Source organism: Sesamum indicum, linkage group LG12, assembly GCF_026168435.1.
Source record: "Sesamum indicum cultivar Baizhima isolate 11 linkage group LG12, ASM2616843v1, whole genome shotgun sequence".
Lineage (NCBI taxonomy): Eukaryota > Viridiplantae > Streptophyta > Magnoliopsida > Lamiales > Pedaliaceae > Sesamum > Sesamum indicum.
The window spans coordinates 11,776,242-11,790,499 of record NC_142668.1 but is presented as its reverse complement, the minus strand read 5'-3'; the positions used below and the strand labels follow the sequence as shown (position 1 = coordinate 11,790,499).

The following is a 14,258-nucleotide window of genomic DNA, read 5'->3' as shown; positions in this document are numbered from 1 at the left end:
AAGTTTTAAATAATCAAGGATTTACGTTTAATTGTATCAAATCTTAAGGGAAAACAAAGTAATTATCCCATAATTTTAAAAGCTTATGTTGAAAGATAACAAATAGACAACATATAAACAACAAACAATATCTGTTGTAAAATTAGATAAAATACCGACATAGTGGGACCAACTCATATATATATATTGCTTTTTTAAAGGAAGATTAAATTTGATTTTTCAACTCACCTTGAGATTTGAATTCATGACCTATCTTATATAGAAATAAAGTATCATAATCGAGTCATTTCATTGTCCATCCCAAAACACCTTGTATATTAAATGGAAACTTTTGAAAGTTGAGCCTTAATAGATTAACGACTTTGGTATTATTTTTGAATTTGTTATATTGTAGTAAAGTTATTTGTAATAGATTAACGACTGTGGTAGTCAGAAGTACATAAAATTATGATGACAACAACCTGTATTGATAATAAATAGTCAAACCTTCGACTTTCCTTTGATCTTTTCGCAGAGCAAGTTCAAGAGAAAAGTTTTTGTAATTATGAAACATAGAGTAGAAAAATCAATTTTTTTACTTATACTGAATTGTATTGCTAAAAGTTAATTACTATAATTATCAGAAAATTAAGAATCCGTTCACGTTGTTGACCAGTTATTATGAAAACCTTTCTCAACCAAATGATAAATACTTTAGTTAAGTTCGGTCAGTCTAATTGAGTAATCATTAGTATACGTCAAATATAAATTAATATATGAAACTTTAGCACTAGAACAAATTGTCTTAGTTCAAAACAATTGGGTCGTGATATAAATGAAATTACGTATAATTTTTGAGTCGAAATAGTAAATGAAAATATGTAAAGTGCAATCGTTAATAAGAGTAAGAGGGTCTTTGAGCGAGCTTATAAACTTCTTAAAACGTCTTATAAAATGTTTGTGAGCTTATAAGATGGTTATAAAGTGCTTTGTTATTTAAGAAAAAAAAAAAACTTATAAGCTTCATAATTTTATTTTATCTAAACACGTCATAAACTTATTTTTAACATCTTGTAAGATCTAAAAACATCAATTTTATAGGATGTATGGATTTATAAGATCTTCTAAAGAAATATAACCAAGCATTACCCCATAATTCTCCAATCATTAAGCCATTGGCATTAATTTTCTCCAAAAGGCAAAAACTACTAATGAAGATGATGATAATTGAGAGATGAAGAGAGTAATATACACTCTATATTTACATTTAAGGAAACAGGCTAGAAAACTTTCTTAAGGAAACAGGCTAGAAAACTTTCTTGGATTGTCACTTTTATCATAGCATGTTAATTGACATTATGACAACATCATCCAAGTGATAGTTTAGACGGTTTGATTCATTATTTTCTATAAGAATGTCATAAATTTGAATCATTTGCATTAATAATTCATGAATCAAAATTACTGATAAACAAGATGTTCAGTGTAACAGGGACCTTAATTACAAATTCATTTATTTTAAGTAATGAGTGAATGTCGATCATGCTATAATAAATTTAATATTGTATTTTAGATTATATATATATATATACATCGTATATATAAAATTCATTTAAAATGTATATTTAAAGGAGACATAAATATACATATGATATAAAATGCAACATTAATTAACAATAAAGAGTAGAACTGTTGATGAACTTAATACACTAAGAGAAGAGAGACGTGCCTTCACACAATAAACGAAAGGATAAAGAAAAAGGTAAATGACAACTTAAAAGTTGGCATTCGTCCCGGTAGTAATATCACTTTCCTCTCCTTTTACTTTCCAAACTCTCTTACTTTTTTATGTGCGTTCGTATTTGTACAAGTTATAGATCATATATGATATTATCATTAGGGTTAATTCAATCATGCAGGATTCATATGAATACATATTCAGATGCACAATACCAAGTTTCCCCATTTTTATCCTTTTTCTACCCACCACATAATCTCCTACAAAGACATGAACAGCAAAGAAGTAAATAAAGAAAGCAATAGCATTGATTAAACAAAAAAGAAAAAGATGAGGGAGGGAGGGAGGGAAGACTGGTCCGAAGAGGAGGAGGCATCTTGACCCCATCTAATAAAGCGCGCCCGCCTGCCTGCACGCCTTTGTATGTCAAAAAAATAACCATTAAATTACTACCCACTCTTCACCTTTCCAATTCAAACTCCTCCCATCTCCCTTTTCATCTTTCCATTCATTCACACCACCCACCGCTCTAATTTCAAGACCATCAAAAGCTGTAAATCCCACTCCCCCATCGCTTAATTTATATTCTTTTCAAGGCATGGCCTATTGCCCTTTGCCTCTCTCCCCCTCCCTCTCTGTCCAAATTTCCACGCATTCCTTTGCCTTTTTCAATTTCAACTATTCATGGGCTATTTTTCTTGTAATGCTGAGTCTGCTATTGCCACTTGCGATTCTTACAACTGGGAATTGTTAACTAAAAAGCAGGGAAACACTACTCACCTGACCAAGAGGCCCTTCCAGATTGTTGAATTTGATTTCTCCGATCTGCATTCCGCCACCAATGGCTTCTCCCCCGCCAATTTCCTCGGAAAAGGCAGCCATGGCTCCGTCTTCAAAGCTCACCTCCACCAGAGTAAACTTATTGCTGCCGTCAAAAAGACCAAGCAAACTCAACCCACCACCGCTAATCCCGCCGACAACGAGGTGGAGATTCTCTCCAGAGTTTATCATCCCCGCCTCGTGAACTTGCTAGGCTTTGCTATTGATCCGAATCAACATAAGTTGATCGTCGTAGAGTACATGCCGAATGGCTCCTTGTACGACTTGCTCCACGGCTCGTGTAAACCGCCGGGTTGGGTGAAGAGGACCCGGTTCGCTTTGCAAGTTGCGAGGGCCGTTCAGTTTTTGCATTCATCAAATCCCCCAATTATTCACCGCGACATAAAGTCGTCCAACATTTTAATCGACTCCAAATTCAATTCTCGGATCAGCGACTTCGGGTTGGCTTTAAGAGGACACGTGGAGGACGTTAAGGTGAAGTCCACTCCGCCGGCGGGGACACTAGGGTACCTTGACCCTGGTTACCTTGCGCCGGGTGACCTAAGCACCAAATCCGACGTTTTCAGCTTCGGAATACTGATGCTGGAGATCATCAGCGGCCGGAATGCCATCGACGTGAATTACAGTCCGCCTTCCGTGGTCGAATGGGCGGTTCCGGTAATAAAATCCGGCAACATTGCCGGAATTTGTGACCCAAGGATCGGGCCACCGGAAGACTCCGAGGCTCTCCGGCTTATGGCAGTGTTGGCGGCACGGTGTGTGAGATCCACGTCCGCGAAGCGGCCGGGAATGGCGGAGGTATTGGAATCTTTAAAAGGTGTGTACAAACGAATGAAGACGCAGTCGCATATGTGCATTAGTCTGGGCCGGCGCGTGGGGCGCGTTGTCCAGGATTCACGGATGGTTAAGTATGAGGCATTAGACGAGAGCGTGGAGCTGGTGAGGAATGCGAGGACGGGAAGCAGAAGGAACGGGAGAGTATCCAGTGCTGCCGGCGTAGATGTGAGGAGTGATGTGATAGGCGACCGTGTGGAGAGGTCAAAGTCAATTGGCACAGCGAGTGAGATTAAATACCTGCCGACGGATTTGAGTAACGATCATATGAACAGGAGAAGGGCGGGATTTAGTATGAAGATGCCCACGGTAAGGCTGAGAAAGTCAAAGTCAATGGGGATTTTGCAAGGTAGGAGATTGGTTAACAACAATGGGATTGGTGGGTCGCAGAGCATTGGCAGCAGAAAATTGGAGGAGTCCAAATTATTGGTAGATTTAGGAGGAAATGTCAAAGGGCAAGAAGCAGAGTGTAGTTAAATTTAAGTGGCAACTCAAATTCCACTGCAACATTTGTATGAATACCATATAAGTTTTGCATCAGTTTCCAAGAAACATTGATTTTAATCCCAAAAAGGAAGAAAGTAATTAAACTCCAGCACATGTTTCTTTGAACACAATCCTTGTATTAGGAATGTCTGGTACACCTTGATGCATGTGGTCTAATATTTGAACGATTTAAATAACTCGTTATGTTTTTTCAACCAAAAAAACTTTTTATTATGTGTATTTATTTAAGTTTTTATAAATGAAGAAAAGAATATTTTAATTAATGAGATATGTAATATTTGAAATAAGTAGCAGAGAGACCAAACAAAAAAAATCAAAGGAGATTACACATCTGAACTGTTTCTGGAGTGTTCTGCATCGAACAACCCATCGTCCCAAAAGAATCACTGTAATCGAAGCTACAGCGACCATTCTGTTTAATCCTTCTCCACCTTTCGATTCTTTTTCGGCTTCCTTTTTTTCTGCTTTTCCTTGAGCCTAGTGAAATCCTTGATGCTCCTTTCCCATTGTTTTCTGTTTCTCTGATAAAGCAGCATTGCAGCCCGGGCGTCTTCTATCTGAAAACAAATGACAAATGACGAATGACAAATTTCATGTCTACTTCCAGTACCTCATACAACTACGGGTGAACATGTAAAGAAGAGGAAGGATGAAGGAATAACAACAAGAAACAGGTAAAATACGGAGGAAACAACTAACCGGGCAGTGAGCGCCGTTTTGAATGTCAACAGTGAGAAACTGGGATGCAAGATTCTTCAAGGAGCGACGTCGTCCTTCCCTGATTCAACAAGCATGCATTCATAGTATTGAGTTTATATGATTCTTTGATCACTTGCTAAGTAAGATATTGTGGTGAGCATGAAACACAGTACTGTAAAAACGGTGTGTATTCTGATGTATCTCGTATATCCTTCTTTGGATGACTCAACAGCAGTGCCTGCAAGTGAATTGGCTCATGCTTTCATGCAATTTCATCAGATAAATGCTCTACACTAAAGTTTATAGATGTAGAAAGCGCACTTTAAGATCATTGCGCAATGCATGACCGACAAGTATCCTGCCCTTGATCAGCTCCGCTACTTTCTTCTGAACAACAGTGAAATTCTTAGCTGCATGTGACAACAGAAGGGAGAGTAGGTATAAAAGAAATCGAATCAAAGCAAAATACTCCAGCACTTGTTTCATGCAGTTATCGGCTTCACATATTATCAAAATAGAAAGAACAGCAAAGAAATGAGAATAAGGAAATGCTGATAGCAGTGCAGAAATATGCCACATGTTCAAAAGAATAAATATTTCATGTTTTCACTTTTCTAGTACATATACTTTCGTTCAGTCATATAATGTGTGTAGTGCCAAAAGTTTTAGAAACTCCAAAACTTTTGGAACTATTCTCCAGCACATGAAGGTTAGTTTGTATGTCTTGCAAAGAGTAAATACAAGTCAAAAGATTGCTGCCAAGGATAGCAGCAATTCAGTCACAAATAGGTCCTGAACAGGTGACTTAATTGCTTACCTTTAGAAACAGAAAGTTGAAACATGAAACATCCATGGCAAGCATTTGAGAACTAAACAAAAATGTCACACCAAGGATTATACTAAACTAGGAAACACATCCAGCTCAAAGTGGCACAGATACTGATTAAACTAAGCACTGTCTCTGTCTCTGCGAGTCATGAGAGTCTCCAACCAACAATAGAACATTTGAAAATCTTTACTAAGATCTGTAAGCATATATGAATCGCTCATGTTACTTACTATTTGTTTATATATTTCTAGGGTTTTGGAAGAGGGAAGGCTCTACTGAGTGCAAAATTAAAAAATAGCACCAACCTTTCCTCAAGTCACTTGGTCGGATTCCACTTATTTCTGTGCGGAAGTCAACAACATACTCCACTGGTCGGACAAACTCATCATATATAACATTTCCCCATTTGTTGACCTGCCAATCACTGAAGCTGATTTAATAAGCAAACAAGTAAATTGCATCATTTGTTGATGGCTCCATCCCATCAAGATACACAAACCATGTGGGAAACTGAACATGACCCACAAGCTAGCATGCGATTGACCCACAAGCTAGCATGCAACGGTTTTGCAACATTGTTGGTCTTATTTAAACCAAAACGGCAACAAGCATTTTTGTTGTGTTTGGATATACCACGTCCGTGTTCACAGAAAGCAACAGGTTCTGAATTACTTGCTACTTGGATTCCACCAAATTTAGTGCATGCTACTTGATATCAATGTTCAATATATTCAAAAATTTATAGTTGTTAAATGACACAAGGAGAATGTGAAAGTCGAAATATACCAGCGTAACTCTTCCAAGGGCGCTCTTGTTCCCCTGCGAGCTAACACCAACCATTTCACAATCCATAGCCACCACATCTGTGAGACTGTGTGTCAAATGTAAGAACGGAACATTAAAGGATATACACAATGTTGAAAACCATAAGAGGAGCAAGAGAAGAAGGTTCTGAGGAGTGGGCTATCATTGAAAGCATTTTGCAAGAATCCTGGTAATTTTCATGCTTACCAATATCCTTACTTGAAGCAGAAGCACTAACAAAAACTAGATTTCTAGCTTCAAAGCATTTACACTCCAGCCCACCCAACTGGATTAGTTGCATTACCTGATCTCAACAGAAGTACCAACACCATGTCACATGTAATTCTTGTTCACATACGAATTCTTGGTCTGACAAGCCCCCCCACCCCCAACCAACAAAAAAAGGAAAGTTCCACCAAAAGATGGAATAAGGTTAATCCCTTTGTCAAAGAATCAAAAAGAGAAACATTCTACTGAAAAGAAACATAGATGATTACTAGAGAGGTTGAGGAAGGATTAAAATTCCCAACGTAAAGAGTGCTAATGCCGGTCACACAAAAGAAAGATTTCAACTTCTGACGATCGCTAAGACAACAAAGTGCATGTTATTCCAAGAATCTCATGACTTTCAGCAGCTATCAACATAAACTTCTTTGGTTACTTCCATTGACAACTAAACAACAAGTCAAACCATTATAAAGGGGGTGATGACAGCACACTGCCATATTCCCCATAGGACTCTGAGTTTCAGCAGCAACCCAACAAGCAAAAAATTCATACCGTCAATTCTGACTTAACTCGACCCACTCAACCTTATACCAAAAGAAACAACCTTTATCTAGAAACAAACTCACCTACAGTCAGATGAAGTAGGAATCAACGGATTAAGTTTTGAAGCTTGAGAATCCTCATCCGACCTCTCTTTACGCTTCCCTACAAATTCCCCAGGACGGATTCAAGGAAACAAATAAGGGGGCATAAATAAGCTCAAATTCTGCATAAATGCCAAGCCATAGTACGTAAATACATATAAAAACAAACGAGGAAACTGCTAATACCTAATACGCTTCTCTCGGTCTCTGTATCCGGTCCGCGTGAATGTTTGGAGATATGATTTTTTGAGCCATTGCTTTTCAGCTTCTGCAGAATAATACATACAGAAGGGAAAAAGAAAAAAAGAGGAAAATGAAATCGAAGCAAACGATGCATACATAAAATCCAAGAACAGATTGAAAGGAAGAAATTATTCAAGGTAGTACCTCGAGGAGTTGAGCCCAATTGGGGTTGAGATTCTTGCTAGGGTTTTTGAGTTTGCTATCCATCCTTGAATTTCTCCTCTGCTTCGGCGCTTCTTTCTGAAGGAAGTAGTGAGATACGCCTGACCTAAAGTCGTTTTTTCTCCGTTTTTTAAAGCGCGAAATACATCCCTCCCCGGGTTCTTATTACATGTATTTTTCATTATTTATAGGACAAATTACAAACCACCTCCTTTAAAATTTTGTATAATATAAAATATTTTTTATTTATTTAAAAAATTATAAATATTCATAATTTTAACATTCATATAACAACGAGCGCATTTCATCAAATTTTCATTTAATTTTTGACTGAACTGCCCAAAAGACCATTTGAATTATGAATTATAATCTTATATATTTTTTAAAATTTTATTAAATATTTTTATGAATTAATATTTTCAATGAATTATTTACTTTATATCCTAAGATTTTTTTATATTTTTCAAATATTTTATTTTATTTTTGAAAAATTAGTAAATGTAAAGTAGTAATATTACCTCATCATCTAAAACCTACATAATCATTTTTTTATTTGAAAAAATATTTATAATTTTTCAAACAATATAAGATATTAATAACTATATCAAATATTAATAAAGTTAGTTGTACCCTAATCATATTAAATAACATACGTCAATCATTCCCCTTGTGGGATCATATAGGTTTCATCTAGAAGGCAACACCATATTTGGCTACTATGTTTTCATCTCTATCAAATGCATATAGGTTTTTGAAGGATGCGCTTATCCTTTTGAGAATAATCGATAATCAAAAGGATTTGGAACAATCTCAACCCATTATTGCTAGCACAGAGCAATGGTCATAATCTACATTATTACAGGATTTTCATTTTAGTATTTTATATTATTGATAATTCTACATCTTGGCCTATTTGCTAATTTAATTGAATTCATTTTTTGTTTCAAAATACATTTATCTAATTATATAAAAAATATATTTGCCACGACTACGAAGCTCAACTAAAAACTGTCACGTACAGTGGACTTTTTAACCAAGGCTCTCAAGTCATGGTGATTGCCGTGGTAAGTACATTGATCATGACTAAAACTCGTGGCAAATGTATTGATCACTTTGCGAATACCATGACTTAGTAGTCGTGGTGTAGTGGGTTGCAAATCAGTATTAGTAATAGAAATGGACTTTTAGCTATTGTTTTTTGCCGTTGCAAAAAATTATCTTTTTCTGTAGTAAAATGTAATTATCACTTATTTAAAATTTTGAAAAAAAGTATATATAACAAAAGTTGGAATCAATCTGCTCGTACTTATAAGTTAGATTATAGCTTTCGAGTGAGATACCAACAACATAATCCAAATTAATAGAGAAAATAAAAGGTTCAAAAGCTCGCAGATCAAGCAACATGATTAATTATTCTCCAAATTAAGTCCCGTCAATTAAAATTTGATTGTATAACAAATCTAAATTAGATTTGGTCGGATCAAATCAATCACATAATAAATATGATATATCTATCATATAATTTTATCACTTTTATTAAATTGTTCATTAATTACACAACAAAGTATCCAATCGAAATTGATCTGAATAAAAAATTCATATATCATGAAATTCAATTTGAATTAAAATTTGTACAAAAAGCATATGCTCTACCAAAGTTGATCTCGTAGCCCTGCAATTCGGTGCTCTATGAAGTTTTCCCACTTTTAGCACCCACAATGACATCTGCTGCCCCACAAACCCCCCAAGATTGCTGACCCAACATTTTCCCTTCATTGTCTTACACAGCTATTCCCATTCTTGAAACTCCTTGCAAATAAGTCAATCACACCCATCACCTCCACCGCCACCATAGCTGGTTACGTGGCATATCCCCCTTTCCAGGTGGCATTTCACACTGATTTTCGGGCCCCAAAATATTAAATAAAAAAATAAAACCCTTTTTGTATATAACTCGGACTAATCCAATAAGCACTAGAAATAATTAGCCCATTTCATGATCAAAAATCAAAATTCATGATCATGATCATCATGTCCCTCTCACGCCTCCTCCTCCTCCTTTTCTTCATTTCAATTTCCCATTATTATTCAGCAAAGTCACAGGATGCTGACACCAATCATGGGGATGGCGGAGCAGTAGTACCACCTTCTCCTTGCACCAACTGCACCATCTGTCAGTTCCCCTGCCACCTTCAGCCACCTCCTCCGCCGTCGGGTTACGAGTCCTACGCCGCCCCGCCGCCCCCGCCTTCTGTCGGCCAAGCGAATTGCCCCCCCACCGCCCCTGTTATATGCTGCGTCGGCGGCGTTGGAGGCCAGTATTATGTGCCGCCGCCGCCCTCCCCTTTTTACTATCCTTACAATAACTACTCGGGGGCGGCGGCGCTGGAGCTACCAGCTCTGATCAAGACCAGTTCTCGTGCTTCCACGTGGCTTCTGCTATTTTCTTGTTCTGTTATTATATTGTGTATTTAATTTGTTTTCTGATTTTGTAAAGAAAGTGGTCCATGGGTCCATGCACTTATACTGTGTACGAGTATGTAAGATTATCGTAGTCGTATTATTAAAAAATTAACTACTGATTATAGGTAAACAATTTTTTTTTGTTCCTACCAAATATATAAATAATTCTGAAAGAAATCAATTTCTCTTTTCTTATGCCTTGTATTAATTAGTCGATTGCTAAAATATTAAATATTAAATATTTTTTAATCGTTTAAACTTTTAGATAAATTGATCATTTGACATATAGTTAAAGTCAAGCCAAATAAAAAATATATTTCACGTGCAGAGTCTACAAAAGAGGAGTGATCAAATCATGGACTGAAACTTCACCTAAAATCATATTCGTGGGGACAAAAGAAAGCAATGATGTATCAGAGAAAATATCTGTTGATCATTGATGAAATGAATCTAGAACAGACGCTCGTTTAAATGTCACAAAGGCGGTGGAAAGGAAGAAACTGACTAACTACTTCCTAACTAATTGCCAATTAACACCTACCCCATATCTACATTAGCAGCCAACTAATATGAAGAACTAATAAAAACGTAATAACAAAAAACGCTTTTGTGCACAGTGAAAGTGCGTTCTTCAAGCTTGGTCTTCATCTTCGTCAACTGGAACAAACGAACCAGACGAACTAGAGTCTGGAGAATTCATCAAGGAGGAAGTACATATTAAAATATTAAATAATTCCCGTTTCAAATCATTTAAATCCCATTATTTCATTATGTTGATTTGTATTAAATTTCTATATTGTAAGTGGTACTTTTTTAAAAATAAAAATGTTAATTAATAGATATAAATGTAACTTAATTTTAACTGATTTTCAAATTTAAATTAGTTTGTTTTATATCTATTTATAGAGAGAATGTTCGGTGGCAGTAGTTTGAAGTTAGGGTTATCTCAGAAATTAATAAAGATTTTCCGGTGAAAAGTGTATTAGGCTTATTTCTTGTAATTGTGGAAATGATAAATTATCTTAAATATTAGAAATTAAAGACCTAGATTTATTATGGTGTGGTCCGTTGACAAGTTTGAGGTTATGATTTTGATTCATCAGATATGTGGATTTTTATTTTATTTTATATCAGTATTTATTTTATTTTATGTAAATTTATATAATTTATTTCATTTCTTAATTTATTAATATATTGATTGAATTACTATTTAGTTGGTTGTCTAATTTATTAAAATATTACTATAGTCATATAATTATCATTTTAATATTTACAAAAGAAATGATCCTCAATCATAAGATATTGAGGTCAGGAGGGGCCGACGGGATGCTGCCGGCGGGGAAGGGGGCAGCAGGCAGGAAATAGTAAGGGGCGTGGGCAGGGGGTGTTGAGAAGGAGATGAATGTATTTTTTTCCCTATTTTTTTTGTATAATTTTAAATTTATAAATTATATCACATTAAATATATATGAGATGAATTTTAGGCTTTTGATTGAGTTGATGAAATTTGAGCCACAGATTTAAATGATTAAATTTGGACTGTTGATTTAGTGTTGAAATCTGCACCATGCATCAATTTATATTGATCAAAATCTAATGATTTTTAAATAAAGATATAAATTATATTTTTATAATTAAAAATGTAAAAGAAAATAGAGGTGTAACACACCTTTCACATGAAAGGATTTTTTTTGCTTTATTTTTTAAATAAGAGGGAAGTAAATTAATACTTTTTTTTTCCACATGAGTTTTTTGAACAATTTTCATATCACAAGAGGATAAATTCGAATTTTTCCAAAATTCTGTTTATATGAGTGTTGTGTTGATGAATAATTTATACATACTTTTAAGTATGATTCTTGGTTCACGCCATATACTTAGTATTCTTTGTAAATATTGAAGTATGATTTTAAGGTATGTTTGAATTTATGGTGGTAATTAAAATTGAAATTATTTAAAATATTTATAAAAACAATAAAGGTTATAATATTGTCAAACAAATTAGAAATTACTAGGATTTATATAATTGATCAGCTGGTTGTTATATATATATATATATATACATATATATTTTGACAGGAAAGTGAATATCATTAAGTAGGCGAATCAGCCAACGTAATGTCACAATTGGGGTAGGGAAGAATGGTTGTGCCTTCGTCTTTGCCAAGAGCACATCGGGCAAGAGAGTGGGCTAAAGCATTAATTGCCCTACAAACAAGTGAGAAAGAAGCTGTTCAAGGATGCGCCAATTGAGCACGTATTCTTAGCACAATCGCCTTCAACGATGATGTGATTCCATCCAAATTTGACAACCAAACCCATTGGCTGAACGAGCTGCCCAGGCTTCAGCAACTTCCGGAGATATAGAGCGGTGCATTGTCCATGGTTATTCCTTGGGACAGCGCTTATACCTTAAGTCTCCATCTGCTTGGAATATGGCTGCATCATAATTAATCTTAATCACGTCTTCCCTAGGATTCTGCCACTTCGAGACTAAGGAAGGAGCTTTCAAATCGGTACAGCAATCCATGGCCTTGGAGTGAATATCAAGGTAGTATCGAGCAAATGAGATCACCTCGTCTGGTTGATGACAAACATTCTTCGCCACTTCTGATTCCTGCACCATCAAACTCTCCAACATATGACAAGAAAGAGATGATAATCATCAGACAAGAGGTTGCTAAAACCTTGAAAAATCTAGTCTCGTGCATTCCCTGTCCAATGGGAAATTGTAGCCCAAGGTAAATTAGATAGGCACCACATCATTTGACTAAAAGGACAGAGGAGGAAAGTGTAGCGGAGAGTTTCTTCACCATCAGAACAGAGCGGACAACAAGGTTTTAAGGTCGGGATTCTACGCTGTAAGTTGACACCAACAGGTAAAGAATCAATGAAGATACGCCAAATGAAAACCCGGATTTTGTTATGGACCTTAGCCTGCCAAAAACTCTTCCAGCCCTTAACAATAAACGGGCAATAGAACGATGATGATGTTGAATTGGAACTGCGAGCATATTACAGGCAAGGTGATAAGCAGATTTGACCGAGAAGCCGCCAGATTTCATGTAGTGCCAGATTAATTCATTCCACTCAGTCGCTTTTTGAACTCCAAGATGAAAACTATCATAGATTTTTGGAGATTAATTTGTTGTCCGGATGCTTTGCCATAATCCTGTAAAATAGAGTTAACACAATGCTTAGCGAATACTTTGCCATAGTTTAAAAAGTTAGGAACGTGAAATGCGTTTTATTTGGTTGGTCAACACTGTCCATAATATGGAGCGTGTCCAGAAGAGAAGTTTAAATATAATTTGTGGATAATTATTCGTCCTATTTTAAGGTTTTTTGATATAATTACACATAAATTTTTTATAATTTATAATATTATATTTAATACTCCTCAGGTTTATTTTCATCTAATAAATAGATCTGTAAATTAGTAAAATTCAAGTATTCGTTAAAATCAGTATAAAAAATTGAATGAAAATTCATATTTACCCTCAATTAACTTATTACTGACTTGTTGTAGGTAAAACAAATCTTTTTTTTGGTCAAACTACCATTATACATCCTTACACGATATTAATGTATGCGATGTTAGGAGATATATTTCCCTGTTATAAAAACTGTTTTGCCAAAAAATATTTAATTAACCTGTAATATGTCTATAATAAATCAATAAAAAATATTTATGGATTACCACAAAAAAAATTTATTAACTACATAAAACCTCATGAAATTAAGGCGTAATTAATGGGTTGGGCCATTTTACTCACTTAACCTATACCATTTACCCATATGACCAATTCGACCCTTATTTGAATTTTTTAAATAAATTGAAATTAAAATAATAAGGGCAATTTGGAAATTTTGCCTAATATTACTTAAAATAATCTCATGAAATAAACAATACACTATATAATCACGCATTTCATCACACTTTCCAATACCATAAAATAAACAAAATATAATTTTATTAAATAATTATATCACACATAATACGACTTCAACCATATTTTTCACTAATCCCATATTTGAAGTAAACATGCCGTTAGATTGAACTAGCATATGTATTAGATTAATAATACAGACAAGTCCAATGTTTATTTCATTAAATTGAATTAAACATGTTATTATAAATAAAGACTCGGTACTTTTCATATTATTATTACGACCGTAAATACCATCTCAAGAGGTAGATTTGACACAATGCACTTTTATTTTATTGGAATATACAAAATTAACTTTTATTAAATAATCATATCGCACATAAATTTCTACTTTCATC

General features: G+C 35.0%; 2 protein-coding genes across 2 annotated transcripts; one reads left to right on the top strand and one right to left on the bottom strand.

The window, feature by feature from the left end:
- Positions 1 to 2,209: 2,209 nt before the first annotated feature.
- Positions 2,210 to 4,078, top strand: LOC105165418 (serine/threonine-protein kinase-like protein At3g51990). Its single transcript, XM_011084419.3, has one exon. The coding sequence runs from the start codon at positions 2,402 to 2,404 to the stop codon at positions 3,866 to 3,868; it is 1,467 nt and encodes a 488-aa protein (XP_011082721.1). The 5' UTR covers positions 2,210 to 2,401; the 3' UTR covers positions 3,869 to 4,078.
- A 59-nt stretch (positions 4,079 to 4,137) lies between these two features.
- Positions 4,138 to 7,677, bottom strand: LOC105165419 (Polynucleotidyl transferase, ribonuclease H-like superfamily protein). The gene is made up of 9 exons (XM_011084420.3): positions 7,490 to 7,677; positions 7,289 to 7,370; positions 7,085 to 7,163; positions 6,213 to 6,297; positions 5,732 to 5,840; positions 4,919 to 5,007; positions 4,771 to 4,835; positions 4,598 to 4,676; positions 4,138 to 4,455 (listed from the first exon to the last, which is right to left on the bottom strand). The coding sequence occupies exons 1-9, from the start codon at positions 7,550 to 7,552 to the stop codon at positions 4,315 to 4,317; spliced, it is 792 nt and encodes a 263-aa protein (XP_011082722.1). The 5' UTR covers positions 7,553 to 7,677; the 3' UTR covers positions 4,138 to 4,314.
- Between the last annotated feature and the right edge of the window lie 6,581 nt (positions 7,678 to 14,258).

Bases quoted from the DNA above. Each gene is read 5' to 3' on its own strand.
- LOC105165418 (XM_011084419.3), top strand. From the start codon at position 2,402: ATGGGCTATTTTTCTTGTAATGCTGAGTCTGCTATTGCCACTTGCGAT.
- LOC105165419 (XM_011084420.3), bottom strand. From the start codon at position 7,552: ATGGATAGCAAACTCAAAAACCCTAGCAAGAATCTCAACCCCAATTGG. The intron at 7,371-7,489 runs GTACTACCTTGA...ATTATTCTGCAG, and splicing joins ATTGGGCTCAACTCCTCGAG to AAGCTGAAAAGCAATGGCTC. The intron at 6,298-7,084 runs GTGAGTTTGTTT...TTTGACACACAG, and splicing joins CCTACTTCATCTGACTGTAG to TCTCACAGATGTGGTGGCTA.